The following is a 14,160-nucleotide window of genomic DNA, read 5'->3' as shown; positions in this document are numbered from 1 at the left end:
GTCTTGGCGGCGCGAAGCTCCGGACGCAGCCACGGTGGCTCTGCAAAATAGCGTTGAGGGAACTCGTTTTTGCACCGTGCAAAAGAAAACACCACATTAAATATTAAATGAAGTTAACTGGTCACACAGTAACCTGAGTTAAAAAAATAGCTGAAAACATGGTTAAACTTAACTTGCTCTAAAACATGCCGTAAACATAGGCTACTATTTGTAAATCTTTACAATTATTCCCTTAAACAACTGGCTGGGCTGCTTTATTGCACGATCAAAATCTTCTCCAAAACTTGCCTTTTACAGCATGTAGCATGCTAACTCGAAGTTTGTTGTTTCCTGCAGCAAACCAATTTTACGTGCCAGATGTCAGGCAATTATCCTGGAAATTTACTTCCACTGATCCCCACTGGATTTTGGAAACTCAGTTGTAATACTATTTGAAAACAGATTTGTGTTAAATGTATATTGACTAACCTACTAATGCAAATTCTACTGCATGGTCTCTCACTGTCCCTTTGTGCTGATTGTAGTAGCTCTGTTGGACTTGTACCATGTCTGCCTGTGTTTACTGTGAAACTCAACTGGGTATCAATATGCTTCCCAAAACAAATCCTGCACATCCGACTGTACTCAACAAATATAATGGTCTGGTTGTTTGCATGTTACTGCAACAGTAGGATGTCTGCACTTCCTGCAAAGCCTGGCCTGCGCCACATTGTGTCAGAGTGGAGAGACAACAACCACCAGCTGTCTGCCACAGCACAACATGAGCGATATGTTTCTAATGGGATCCGGCAGGAAGGGAGGTCACTACGCAACGAGACCAACTGCAAGGTAGGTTCATGTTGGTGAGAAAGCTAAACAGTCAGTGTCACTCTAGATAAGGTAAATTCCATAACTCCATGCATTGTCCACACATTACTTTGTATATCCACATTGTATTATCCTCCCCTCAGTCATTTCCTTGCACTTTTTCTCTGTAGACAACCTGGGATGAAAGCAATACCTCTCGCAGGTTGAGTGACCGGGTGTGGGATGTTGCCCGGTGGAAAGAGGCGTTAGAAACCTGTGCACAGAGAGTTGATGAAGAGATGGAGGCTCTGACCCTGGTGATTTGTCCAAAAACTTCTAAAACAACTGAGATTTTGTCTCATTTTATAATCATAATAGTGCAAAGGGTTGGACTCATATCTATTTTGTCTTTCCCTTATAGGAAGTATTAATACTCTTGAAATCATTCAATTTAAAATGTAAAGAGAAAGTGGGGAAAGTGAAACGGTTCCTTTAATAAATAAAAATCATATTCATACTCAGCCATGATGTGTGTTGGGACAGTCTAAAGAGCAAACCGAGCAGGCCCTGGCTGCGACTGCTGTTCCCCTGGAGGTTGGCAGTGAATGCTTGACGCTTAGGGACGGACGGCGAGGGTACGAGCTTGCCACTGACCCTGTAGACGAACAGCTGAAAAAAGAAGTGGAGCTTATTGAAAGAGTGCAGCAAGTTCTGCAGCAGCACATAGACAAAGCCTTTGAGCAACTATGGTAAGAGTGGTGCAATGCAACATGAGCAGAGGGACCTTTTTTTTTTCTCTGACAACAGTTTCTGTTTTTGTTCCCAGTGTTTTGCAGGAGGTTCGGCACCAGCTGACTGCTGACCTCCAGAACAAGATGGACGCCCTGGACATTGATATGTCCTGCCTGTCACTTACTATAAAGTCACCTCAGATCTCCCTGAAGACCAACCCAACTCGCATACCCTCTGGGTAATCTTTGCGATGAGGGTGCATGATGTGGTGATGCTATCTTTTTCCAACTTTCCTGGTTAACTCAAGTCTCATTAGCTAAAATGTCATTGTTGTAGTTCCTCTACCCCCGAGGAGTGGGTCCAGTTCAGCCAGTATAATGTGGCTCGTGCCCAGGAGGCCATGCAGGTGTCACAGCAAATGAGGGAAGACACGAGTCTCACCAGAGCCCAGGTGTATATAATGCAATAACACTTGACAACATTGGAAGCGCAAATACTACCTGGCAAAATAATAGTTTGCAACATCATTTAGCCCACGGCTAAATGAAACACAGACAGTGATGCAAGCAATGTTAAACAATTAATTTATGTTTCCCTTATGGGTGTTCCTACCTATCTGGGGATATTGTGCATCGTTCTTCTATTGTGTCAAATGTGGCACATTTGCAATTAATTTGTTCTCTTTCCTGTGGTTTTAGCTGCAGAATGAGTTGGACATTCAGCGCCATGCCACAGAGTTTGCTCTTCGGAAACGCAAGCACCAGGAAGAGCAGGCCCGTGATGAACTGGAGTGGCAAATAAGAAATGTGAGTTATTATAATAGTTTTATAAAGGCAGGACTGGGGATTTGAGATTAAACATGCAGGGGCTGCAGCAGTTGTAATCCAGCCATGTTCCTCGTAGGTAAGAGATTGTTTATCTTGAAGTGTTTCTGACTGTCTGTACATCTGCCTGTAGACTGAAAATGAAATGGCAGAAATGGAGAGCGACATCCACGGGTTGGATGCAGATCTGCAGGCAAAGATGGCTTCAATGAAACTGGCTCACACTCGACTGGAAAACAGAACCAACAGACCTGGCATGGACCTCTGCAGAGATGAGGTTTAAATAAAGCACAGTGTAGTTGATCAAATGGGTAGCTCACCTGGTAAAACAGGAGCCCATATACAGAGGTTTATTCCTCGATGCAGTGGCTGCGGGTTCGACTCTGACCTGTGGCCCTTTGCTGCATGTCATTCCCCCTCTCTCTCCTTTTTCATGTCTCAATCTGTCCTATAAAAAAGGGCTGAAATGCCCAAAAATAATCTTAAAAGGTTTCATGGCATTAAAAGTTCACTTTATGGAGGTTTTTTTAACATTAATATGAGTTCCCCCAGCCTGCCTATGGCCGATCTGGAATCTTTCAAGATTCCAGATCGGCCCATCTGAGCTTTTCATTTTACCTCCCCTTTCTCGGCTTAGCCCACCCAGAGAATTTGGCCCACCCCTGAGAGAGAGACATCGTGGCTTTCAAACGAGTGGTAGTTGGTCAAGGCCACACCCCCCAGCCTCCACCTTGCCTTGCTGTCCTCCTCAAAAGCTACAGACTCAGAAATGGCACATACTAAGGAAAGCTCATTGTGGGACTGGCTCTAGTGGCTGTAATTCTGCACTAAGGCTGAATTTTGGGAAAGAGACTTCAGATACAGTATCAGGGGACCACTAAGGTCTACATAAAAGCATCCAAAGAGCAACATGTCATGGGACCTTTAAAAAAAAAAATAAGAAAAATAAGAAAAAGATATTAGGAGTAGCAGTGAAAGTAAGAATAGTGTTTAGGTCAGGTAAGGTTGTTAGGGGTAACGTTCCTTTAATATTTTCCTTCCTGTTTGTTTGCAGGTGCAGCACGGCCTTGTTAATGAAGTCCAACAGCTGGAGGCCACAATGATGGCTCTGAAACAGAAGCTTTCTGAAGCTCAGTGAGTCACAGTTTCCTTTTTATTATCACCAATTAGGGCTTTTAGGCTTTTCACATTTGTATTTACCGGTTCATCAGCAAAAACCTTTTTTCAAGCAAGGTTGCACATATAAAACACCCTAACCCTTACATCACAACACCAAAAATGATAACCATAACATTCAGTCATTTTACTCTCTTGTACATACTGCACATGGTTTTGTTTTAAAACCAACAAATTAAACAAACAAGAATCAGCTATAATACAAAATAAAATGTGCAGGCCTACAGAAATTGAAACCAATACATAATAGTTGTGTCCTAGTCGGAGGGTTTTCACCCTTGGGTGGTTTGTCTCTCCCATCCCATGCTCCCTCAGGCACTCTCTGCAGAAGATGAAGCTGCATCACTCCCGCATGCTGCAGGATCTTTCCAGAAAACAGGAAGCCCTGTCTCTGGAACAACGAACCATGAACACCCGCACCCGCCTCACATCACCATCCCGCAGTGAGAAAACCCCGGTGCTGCTGGTTCCACTAACAAACTCCAGTGGCAGGGGAAACCTGCAGCTGCTGGCTCAGTGAGATGATTGGATCCAATTTTTAGGAACATGACTAAAAACACATTAAGCTGATTCATCAGTTTTAGCTTTAACTTTATGCTTTTAGCCCTGTAGCCAATGATTTGTCCACACTTGATACATTCAATTTGTGTCTTAAATGAATTCCCATTACTGCTCAAGAACAACACTTTCCTGAATTTAAGTGATGAACTAACTATAACAAGAACTGTAATCCTCTCCTGACCTGTCTAGACATTTATGTGATTAGTTTGCTTTGAGTTGTGTTGAGTTATATTTTATCTGGGTCTTTTTAAATTTCACCAAAAAACTATGGATTATATGCATTCCCTCCTGACAAAAAGTCATAAAAGGATATTTTTGCCATCTGAATGTATTTATGCATTTGAGGTTGTCTTTTTTTGTAATTTCATACAATAATTCATGTTCTGGTAAGGTCATTACTTTTATTGACCATTACATCTAATGGCTTTGTTTTGTCTTTTCTTATTGTTTGATCAACTGATGCCGTTTGGAGCATGAAGACAGTGATAATGACCCCTTTAGTATGAGGGGTTTAGATAAAAAAATATGGTCGGGCACTAAACATGGTCCCTCAAACAATAAAAAATAAAAACTCACCTACCTAAGCTGTTATGTCTCCAAATGGATGTGTTTGTGTCAGTTGCTGCATTTTTATGAGGATTTAGATGGGAGAGAAATGCTTTTAGGAAATGTTTGGTTTGTGCCGAGGGAGATCTACTGCAGTAAATCACAGGATAATACAGTAGTATGCTTGCCTGTAGACTAATGTTTGCATGCTGACTTGATCTAGTTATGCCAGCAATTGACTAGAATCAATTAAAACTGTACTCATTAAAACACTGTCAATTGACCCATTAATTAGTACCATATTACATAGTAAAAAAGTTACAGGAGAATCTGAAAACCTAAGTAATCTGAAACTATAAGCCACTATCAAAATAGCACATTTTCAGGTCTTGTCATTTTGAACTAGTTGAAGCATTAAAGCAGCTATAATCAATATTTGTAATATAGCAATTTATCAAATGACAATGAGACAATGTGAAAGACGTTAGCATGAACCTACAGATAATCGCCTGAATCCGCAGCTCCCCTCTCGGCTGTACGGGGCTTCATGGTGAGATTCAGCTCATTGTGTAGCTGTCCGGCTCGCAACTTTACTGTTTTGGTTCATTCTCACAGTGTCTTTTCTGCTGCAGCAGGCAGCTGTTTTCAACTAAATAGCTCTAAAAACCTACTGTACACTACCTGCTCTCGACCAGACAGCAGAAAGCCAAAGTTAGAGACTCGCTGGTGAACATAGTGGAGCATTTAGCAGATAAAGAGCCAGATATTTCCTTTAGAGTTGGTGGAGACCCAACAACAGAGCTAAAGAGAGTGATGATTAGACTTACATTCATCAGGTGGCCAGAAACACAACTCAAAATTAAAGAAAATATTTCTCTGTTACTACTGGATGTGTAAAGCAACTGTTTGCTAAACACGTTAGCCATGACAACTCAGAAGATGGTATGTCAGTGTTTTGTTTCCGCTGCCACTGAGTGGCCAAAAAGAATTACAGGTTTAGGGGTTTGGTTCGAGCTTACTAATATGTTAAGAATTAGGCAAGATAAGAACATTAGAGCACTATGTGGGATTTATGTCTTTTTGCAATATGAGCACAATTAATCATTGAGACAGTCATACCAATGTCCTTCAAAGCCCTTGCTTCTGTGATTTACAACTTAGCTGTGACAGATTAAATGGCCCTCATGTTGGAAACACCCACACCAACCTCCTGAAAAACAAACTGAGAATAAATGTGAGAGGTGAATGCCAATTATTTCAGCTAATGAATAAGGTAAAGATATGACTGACACAATTTTCTTGGAAATGCACTTCTTGGTATCGGTCATCCTGCACTAAAGGTAAAAAAATGCCTGTGCAACACACACACACACCTACACACTCTTTTCTTGGAAAATCGCTTCTTGGTATCAGTCATCCTGCACTAAAAGGAAAATGCATGGAAAAGAAAGAAAAAAATGCCTCTGCAACAAGCCACATTGATTTTCAGCTCTATTACTTCTCCTACACTCGCTCTCACACAGACACACACCAAAGAACTCAATTGTTTCCGCGTTCCAATGTCTCAGTGTATTGTTTGTATCGGTTAATAATTTTCTGAATATAAAATATTAAAAAAATTTGATCACAAAAAAGATAGAAAACAAGAACTCAATTACTACCATAAAACTGTGAGAAACATCGTCATGCCACAAACAGTCCCCCGTTTCCCACAGCCCAACCCATCCTGTCCTCGCATGGACTATCAACTTCAGTCCATTTATGACTTTACTGCCTGGCCCTCCAGTTCATTTAGACAACCTAGGCTTTAAGGGGATGTCCATGTGCTTCCTGACACGCTGAATTATTCTGAATCATTTCACTTAAGGGCCCAGATGCTACCTGTCTGTTGCCCTCCACCAAGAGGGCAATTAAGGCAGCCTGGTGCCTGCTAAATGCCCCCTGCTTCTGCATGAGTGGATGCATCTCCTTATCTGCATCTCTGTCGTGTCGTGTGCACCTCGCCCCCTTCCTGCCCACATGCATCAGCACCTTTGTGGCCACCGCCTCCTTTTTTTCCCTTCCTCCTCACTGTCACCTATCTCAGAGATGTTTACTACTTTTCAGAGCTGAGTTTGAGAAACCCAGCACTACAGCAGCTCCCGTACCACCTTGGACACGAACATTGGAGAATCAAAAGATGTGGTTACTAGAGAGGACACAAGGACAACCGTGCCCCTAACTATTTGTCTAATAAGCTGTTTGCTTCTTTTAGTCAAGATTTTCCTGTCAACATGTTTGAAGATTTCTCCTTGTCATGGTGAACTGGAGGCAGTGCTTCCTCTCAGCAGTGTCCATGTCCTAAACTGAAGACATGCAGTTGGATACCAAGGATTACGTCGCCCTCTCTGTCTACACCTTCACCTTCCTGCTGGGCCTCCCCGCCAACCTGCTGGTCCTGTTTGTGTATGTGCGTAAGGCCCGAAAGCGTGGCACCACACCCAACGTGGTCTATGCCCTCAACCTGTGCCTGGCCAACCTGGCGCTCGTGGCCTGGCTGCCCGTAAAGGCTTTGGAGACGGTGCTTCAGGACTGGAGGCTGCCAGCATCCATCTGCCCCGTCTACAGCTTTTTCCTCTTCTCCTCGCTGTACGGCAGCTGCCTGTTCATCACAGCCGTGACAGTGGGGCGCTACCTAAGCATCGCAATCCCAATTATCTACAAGATATACCGACGGGCTCGAATCTCTTGCTTCATCAGTGCTGCCTTGTGGGCCGTGGTGTTCCTTCACCTCAGCTTTGCCCTGGTGGTTGAAGGAGGGGGGAACTTTGTTTTTATTAAGGGTGACACCTTAGCCTGCTATGACCAATTCAACGCCTCCCATCTGGCTGTTCTGCTGCCTCTACGCCTGGAAATGGCCATCACCTTGTTTCTTCTGCCTCTTCTTGTGACATCCTTCTGCACCCTGCGTTGCGTCACCCTGGTGTGGCGCTCAAATTTGCGTCCTGTGGGGAAGAAAAGAGTCCTGACTGTCGCTCTCACCACTCTGGCTGTGTTTGTGGTGTGCTACGCACCCTACAACGCCTCGCACATTGTGGGGTTTGTGCTCAAGGAAAATGTTGATTGGAGGACATTCGCCATGCTGACAAGCTCCTGTAATGTTTTCCTGGAGCCTGTGGTCATGACGATGCTGTCGCCAGCAGTGTCGAGGGGGGTGATGGGAAGAATCTGTGCACAGCAAAGCCAATTCAGCCAGATTGAGGGGTGTCGGCATCAGTGTAACAGCACTAACGGTGTTGCATCTGTCAGGACACCACATACACTCTCCGGGAGGAGCCAGGCGGCGGCCGAAGTGACAAAAGAGAGTCAGGAGGAGAAATAGGAGAAAAACATTAATGGAAAATCTGATAGAAGACATTGAGCATTTGAGCCTTCCAACAGCTCCAGAAAATCTACCATCATCACTGGTACCTGGATCAGATCCAGTTCATCACCTCCCAGCACATGAACCAGCACACTATCCAGATAATGTTTATGTGTCAGTCTTTGTGTGTACATCACACTGTCATTATAAGGTTACAATTGTTTTTTTAATTGAATGTTTCTAAAGAAAAATATGACAAAAGATGTATGTGGAGTATTGATGTTATTCCATGTCATTTCAGTGTTTTTGCTGATGGTAAAAAGTGACTCATTATGCAGTTTCTCCTGTGCTCCACACAGTGGGAATAGCTGAACAAGTTGCCAACCCGTCAATGAAAATGAACAATTGGCAGACCTGGAAATCCATGTTTCTGACCAAGGAAACTGCACATTTTCAAAAAAAAAAATCTATTCCATGATTCAACAAATCCTAGTTCTAAACCAGTCAGTGGAAAACAGTGCTGCACTTTACCTCAGACGATTAGTCTGGTGACAAATGGCTCCATCTGGTGTCTGTCAGTTGACCGGGGAATCCCCCAACCAACCCGAAAAAGACAACCTGTCCTGCAAGCGCACCTTCCCCACAGCAGATAGCTGAACTCCTCAAACACAGGTGTAATCAATGTCACTAATTACGGCCCACCCTAATTAAACCCATGGGAAGCAGATCGTTAATGTTATTAGTTACACCTGTACTGTTCCTGCTGTGACCACAGACTGTTAACATCACAGTCAATGGCTGTGATGAGACATGAAAACATGAAGGCATAAAAGTTTATTACCAATTTGATGTTTGAAATTAGTCCATTTTTATGAATGGGATATTCAATAAATGGTTTTTGAACATGTTAATTAGCTTTTCTATCTAAAATGTTTAAAAATTCAAAATAAAGTGTGACGTTTACAAATGTATTGTGTAAATTGTCTGTTGTTTTTAAAGAATAAAAAAAAATACTTGAACGAATGAATATGACTAACTTCCTGTTTGCTTTAACACATTACAATCAGCTGGGGGATAAAGACAATAAAACCAAAATAAAAGAATCAGTTTTGGAAAACCAGAACAGAGAGGAATGTTTTAGTAAATGAAGTAAATTACTGATTAATGTATTGAGTGTCTTGTTTTATTAAAACCTTCTCGGCAAAGTATGTTTGACTGTGTTTAAATCCGTTTCTGATTATTAGTTTCTGTTATCCTAGAATGGACATCTGATATCTAATCAGGTTTTATAAGCAAAATAAATATGAAGTTACAAAGGTTTTGCACAACATTTAAAAATCATTAATGAAATCACAGAAAGAGAACAACTTGCTCTGCTGCTGACAGCTTCCTTGATCATTTGAAATTTATATTTAATTTTAGTTCCTTTATTTCATCTTAAATTTAAAACCCCTGTTGATAAAATATGTGCTTTTGTTGGGTTTATAAAAAGATAAAATCTCATAAGAGATGAAGGCTCTAGGATTTAATTTCAGACTCATCAGTAAATAAAATTACCAAATGAAAGTGTAGCTTGTCCTTTGTGTCAACAATTGTGAATATACAATAAAAAGTGCAATTTTTCAATGGGAACCAGTGGGGTGGAACATGTAAATCTGAGTTCTCTGCCCTCTGGTGGCCAGTATACACTTTCCCCCATGCAACATCTGTCCTTCTCGTTGTCCCCATCAATGCCTTTCACACACAAAAAAGTTCTGACGACACACTTCCACCCACATCACAGCAAGCGTTTGAGCGGTTGCTGAGAGATGATGTTTGGAGAGCAAAGATTGTGTCCAGGAGCTTATTAAATTTCCCCCTATTGAAGGCGAGATAGCAGATATTTTCAGTAGGACGTGCATATTAAGAGCAGCCTTGTGATGTGATCAAACAGTCTGACTCCAGGAGGCAAAGCATGCTGTCAGAGTCACAGTGATGGAGAGCCTGGTTTTTCAAGCTTTACAGAGGTAAGTTCATCACACTTCTTATAATTAACTTATGATGGCTGAACATCTGTGTTTATTTCTCTTTTTTTAAAGATTTGAGTAAAGTATTCCATTAGTGTAATTATAAAGTATTTAAAGCGAACATTATAATGGGCGATATGATCCTTCATTACCATGAATGGACACTGTAGTTTATTTTAGTCAATCCCACAAAAATAGTCCCCACCATATTTGCTATTTACTCCTTTTTGAGTAGCACATGTTTACCGCTACAGCGCCCAGTCAGCCCAAGGACATTTAGCCTTTTTTTTTAAAGAAATGTACATAAAGAATTTGTCATTATTTTTTTTAAACGTACTTCTTCAGTGTGAAGCAGTCAGAGTGCCACAGTCAGGGTAGGGGAGTTGGAAAGTATTGATAGACTAAGACATTGTCGTTTTGGTCTTTTGATGAGAATTGTTGACAATAAGAAACTAAATGTATATAGAATAACACATCCTTTAACCCCATAACCAACTGAAGGCTGATTTGTGTTCCTTTCTGTACTGTCAATGTTATCAATTTGCATCTATTAATTTAAATCCCTGAATTTAATTTGAAAGAGAATGGGACGTTTTTAAGAAGAATATTATTTCAACCAGTTTGGTTTGTCAGCTATTTAAAGGAGAAGATATAGATCTTTACTTGCAACAATTGCAATGTAATAAATAAGTAGGCTTGTAATTTTAGGAACAGCTTTTGTCTTTACTATTTAATTTAGTTTTCTACAAAAGAAAAGAAAGAACTCATTGCCTTTAAGGAGGACTTGAATCTGAGCTGTAGGTTTTCCTGAATAATCTCTTTTGAAAATCTTCAGATAAATGTAATTGTGAGGCTTGAAAATGATTCCAGAGTTGGTAAACATGCTAACATGCTCACAACGAATGGGTGTAATGTTTGCCAGGTTTACTCTCTTAACTAAGTGTGTTACGACACTAACATTTCATTATTAGCATTAAGTACAGCCAAGGCAGATGGGAAATGACTGTCTGTACAAAATTAAGTCGCAATCCGTCTGATAGGTGTTGAGACATCTCACTCCAAACCACAAATCAACCTTGTTGTGGCACCACAGGAAAATTCAGCGGATGGGCAAATTCAATTGGATTTATCCACTTAGAAGCATGAATGTCTGATACAAAAAAGTGAATGGCAATCCCTTCATCAGTTGTTGAGATATGTCAGTCTAGACCGAAGTGTTGTTTTGACCGACGTCACCATCCAAAGAGACAAAATCAGACCAAACCTTAAACATTCCCTTGATTAGGCTACATCTTTATTCTCAGTCAGATATTCAAAAGAGGGAATGTGTCTCTAAAATGTTAACTATTCAGCTAAATCAGGCACGAATGCTTTGCTTTCATGAATCACGATGCGTGTTTTCTTGTGTCCAGTGTCTGAGAGAGTCTGAGAATCCCTGGTGTGAGCGGTCGCCATGGTGTGCAGTGGCCTGTTGCTTTCCGTCTACATCTTCACCTTCCTGATGGGGGTCCCCGCCAACATCCTGGCATTCTGCACCTTGTGCCGCAAGGTGCATCGCAAGGCAGTCCTGATAGATATCCTCCTCCTCAACCTCACCATCTCCGACCTCATCTTCCTGGCTTTCCTGCCATTTAAGATGAAGGAGGCCTTCGACAACATGGCGTGGGTGCTGCCCTACGCCCTGTGTCCCTTCACTGGCTTTATGTTCTACGTCACTATCTACAACAGCACCCTGCTCCTCACAGCTGTGAGTGTGGAGCGCTACCTGGGGGTGGCCTTCCCCCTCAGGTATTCTGTGTGTCGCAGACCTCGCTACGCTGTGTTTGCCTGCATCATGTTCTGGGTGGTGACCTCTCTGAACCTCAGCATCGTCTACATCATGCCCTACGCCCAGTGGATCAAAGGTGCAGACATTGACAACAGCAATGGCAGCACCGCCAGTAAGTCTGCACCGCCTCCACCTCCACCCAACTGCTACCAGATCTTCTCAGACGACGAGCTAAAGATCCTGCTGCCAGTCCGCCTGGAGCTCTTCTGCGTTCTCTTTTGCGTCCCCTTCATCATCTGTTGCTTCTGCTACGTCAACTTCATCCACATCCTGTCCCGTCTTCCAAACATCGGCAGGCGCCGGAGGTTGCGTGCCATTGGTCTGGCGCTCGGCACGCTGATAGTCTTCGCCGTCTGTTTCGCCCCTTACAACGCCTCCCACGTGGTGGGGTATGTTCATAAGGACAGTGAGGAGTGGAGGGACATGGCGTTGCTCTCCAGCACCTTGAACGCCTGCCTGGATCCATTCATCTTCTACTTCTCCTCAGCTGCTGTCAGAAGTATGTTAAACCACTGCTTCAGGAACATCATGGCAAAGCTGCACATCCTGCGGTGTGGAGGCGCTCCTCACTCTCCCAACCAGAGACCCTCCAAGACTGAGAAATACAAGGAAGCCCCTCTTCCTTGAAAGTTCTGGAGAAATTACTATTATCATGTGTCTTTTTTACAGTACGCTATGTTTGTTTATTTCATGCAAAAAAGTATGGACAAAATGAAGGGTTGGGAATTGTTATTCCACTCTGACCAATGAAGGGGGCTTTGGGCAAATTTAAGATGAACCAGTCCCTGTTGCTGACAGACAAGTTAGCATGCTGCATGACGGCCGGTACCTTCTACAGAGCTTAAAGGGATGCAATAAACACTCAAATGTTGACTTTCTGTTATTTATCTGCTGATTTTGTTTCTGTAAAGCTGCAACATTCACAGCTAAAATTGAGTGGTATCAGCATACGAGTCATGTTCATGTTTATTTATGCTATTTTTAAGAAAAAAAAGAGATTTTACAGAAACACAGTCAAAGGAATTACAACTGGTGTCCATAACATAAACGCATAGGACTGTAACATAACGCAGCCTGTGTTTCTATGCTGACGATCACTTAAATTATCTTTAAAAGAAAAGATTTAAATGGAAATGCATGATGGGGGTGAAAAAATACAAGCAGAAGAGTTTCACGCCTATGAGCTTTGGATATAAATGAAGCAGGAAAGTGTCCCATCAGGACATTCAGCGTCCTAGTTAAATATCCTGTTCTGTGACTCACAGTGCAACAAGGACAGTGTTTAAACAAAGATGAGTGTTTTACAGGAGCGAAGGATAAAGCAATTATAAAACCAGGGGATGTTGTACTACACAAGCAGGAAGTGGAGATGGTACACTGCCGAGCCAATATGGAGTTATGAGCACGGACAGGCGGGAGTGTAAACAGAGAAGGCACCACGCCGTAGTGAAGAACAGTTATAAAGAACGTTTTTTAAACAGGAAGTAACTGATAACCGCCTTGTGGCCATTTCCTGTCAGTAATAATGAACGCAGCACTCCTATATGGAGTGCATGTACACATAACATTATATCCCTTTAGTGTTGTGTTGTTTACTGCACTGAGTACAACCAGGCCTGCTGGTTCAGCGGTGCACTGAGTGTATCTATTAGTTTAGTGTGTGTAAACCTACAATTTCTAAAAAGTTTCATGTATGGACTGCATTTATAGAGCACTTTTCTAGTCTTAAACGACTGCTCATAGTGCTCGATGGGAACCATTCACACACACACAAGGCTTCAGGATGCCATTCACGGTGCCACCTACTCATCAGATAAACTTTCATACACATTCAGTTCTGGGTTCAGTGTCTTGCCCAAAGACACTTCAACATGCAGACCAGTGGCTAGGGATCAAACCACCGACCTTTCTACCCCCTGAGTCATAGCCACCAACAGTTTACTGATTTCTAATTCACTCACGTTCCCCAGCACGTAAAGAGTCTGCTGAAAAAACGTTGACTGTTGGATGCAATCATTGCAGAAGTTACAGTTTGCACTGTTGATGTGTTTGTTTTAGCTCAAATTCAACGTTAACAGCACCGTGTCAGCATCATTCAGTTCCATGTTTGATTTTGGGCTTATTGCCTTCCAGTTAAATCATTTGATACCGTCTTGTGTAACTCTTTATTGGTCCCACCGTTTCCTATTAATTTCCTGAAGAGTATCTGATATGAAACTGTTATTTCTGAAGAAGGTTTCTGTAAAGGGCCAATTTCAATTTAGTGCCAAAAATCTGTACACTTTTTTTGTATTTCCAATTAATTGTTATTGAAAATGACCTTCAGGACACATTCCAGGAGGCAAAGCATGCTGTCAG

The 14,160-nt window shown here is 42.2% G+C and overlaps 3 protein-coding genes across 4 annotated transcripts in view; all 3 read left to right on the top strand.

Moving 5' to 3' along the window:
- Positions 1 to 4,603, top strand: part of tekt2 (tektin 2 (testicular)) — a 5,237-nt gene extending 634 nt beyond the window's left edge. Inside the window, exons 2-10 of one of the 2 annotated variants that reach the window (XM_032536107.1) lie at positions 669 to 828; positions 978 to 1,103; positions 1,330 to 1,535; positions 1,613 to 1,756; positions 1,855 to 1,969; positions 2,217 to 2,324; positions 2,476 to 2,619; positions 3,397 to 3,476; positions 3,834 to 4,603. In XM_032536107.1, the coding sequence (XP_032391998.1) occupies positions 673 to 828; positions 978 to 1,103; positions 1,330 to 1,535; positions 1,613 to 1,756; positions 1,855 to 1,969; positions 2,217 to 2,324; positions 2,476 to 2,619; positions 3,397 to 3,476; positions 3,834 to 4,038 (1,284 nt within the window). In that variant the 5' untranslated portion in view covers positions 669 to 672 and the 3' untranslated portion in view covers positions 4,039 to 4,603. The remainder of the gene's footprint in view (positions 1 to 668; positions 829 to 977; positions 1,104 to 1,329; positions 1,536 to 1,612; positions 1,757 to 1,854; positions 1,970 to 2,216; positions 2,325 to 2,475; positions 2,620 to 3,396; positions 3,477 to 3,833) is intronic. The other variant, XM_032536108.1, reaches the window with a different exon arrangement.
- Positions 4,604 to 6,814: 2,211 nt separating this feature from the next.
- Positions 6,815 to 7,986, top strand: LOC116702018 (free fatty acid receptor 3). Its single transcript, XM_074783878.1, is given in 1 exon segment — positions 6,815 to 7,986. A coding segment is annotated over 1 exon segment (1,065 nt). The 5' UTR covers positions 6,815 to 6,921.
- A 3,263-nt stretch (positions 7,987 to 11,249) lies between these two features.
- Positions 11,250 to 12,666, top strand: LOC116701458 (free fatty acid receptor 3). Its single transcript, XM_032535172.1, has one exon. The coding sequence runs from the start codon at positions 11,428 to 11,430 to the stop codon at positions 12,427 to 12,429; it is 1,002 nt and encodes a 333-aa protein (XP_032391063.1). The 5' UTR covers positions 11,250 to 11,427; the 3' UTR covers positions 12,430 to 12,666.
- Positions 12,667 to 14,160: the final 1,494 nt, after the last annotated feature.

The sequence above is a fragment of the Etheostoma spectabile genome, chromosome 14 (genome assembly GCF_008692095.1).
Source record: "Etheostoma spectabile isolate EspeVRDwgs_2016 chromosome 14, UIUC_Espe_1.0, whole genome shotgun sequence".
Classification (NCBI taxonomy): domain Eukaryota; kingdom Metazoa; phylum Chordata; class Actinopteri; order Perciformes; family Percidae; genus Etheostoma; species Etheostoma spectabile.
The sequence above is the reverse complement of the archived record's forward strand: the minus strand, read 5'-3'. Positions and strand labels throughout refer to the sequence as shown.

Excerpts from the sequence above, each read along its gene's own strand:
- LOC116701458 (XM_032535172.1), top strand. The coding sequence starts at position 11,428 with ATGGTGTGCAGTGGCCTGTTGCTTTCCGTCTACATCTTCACCTTCCTG.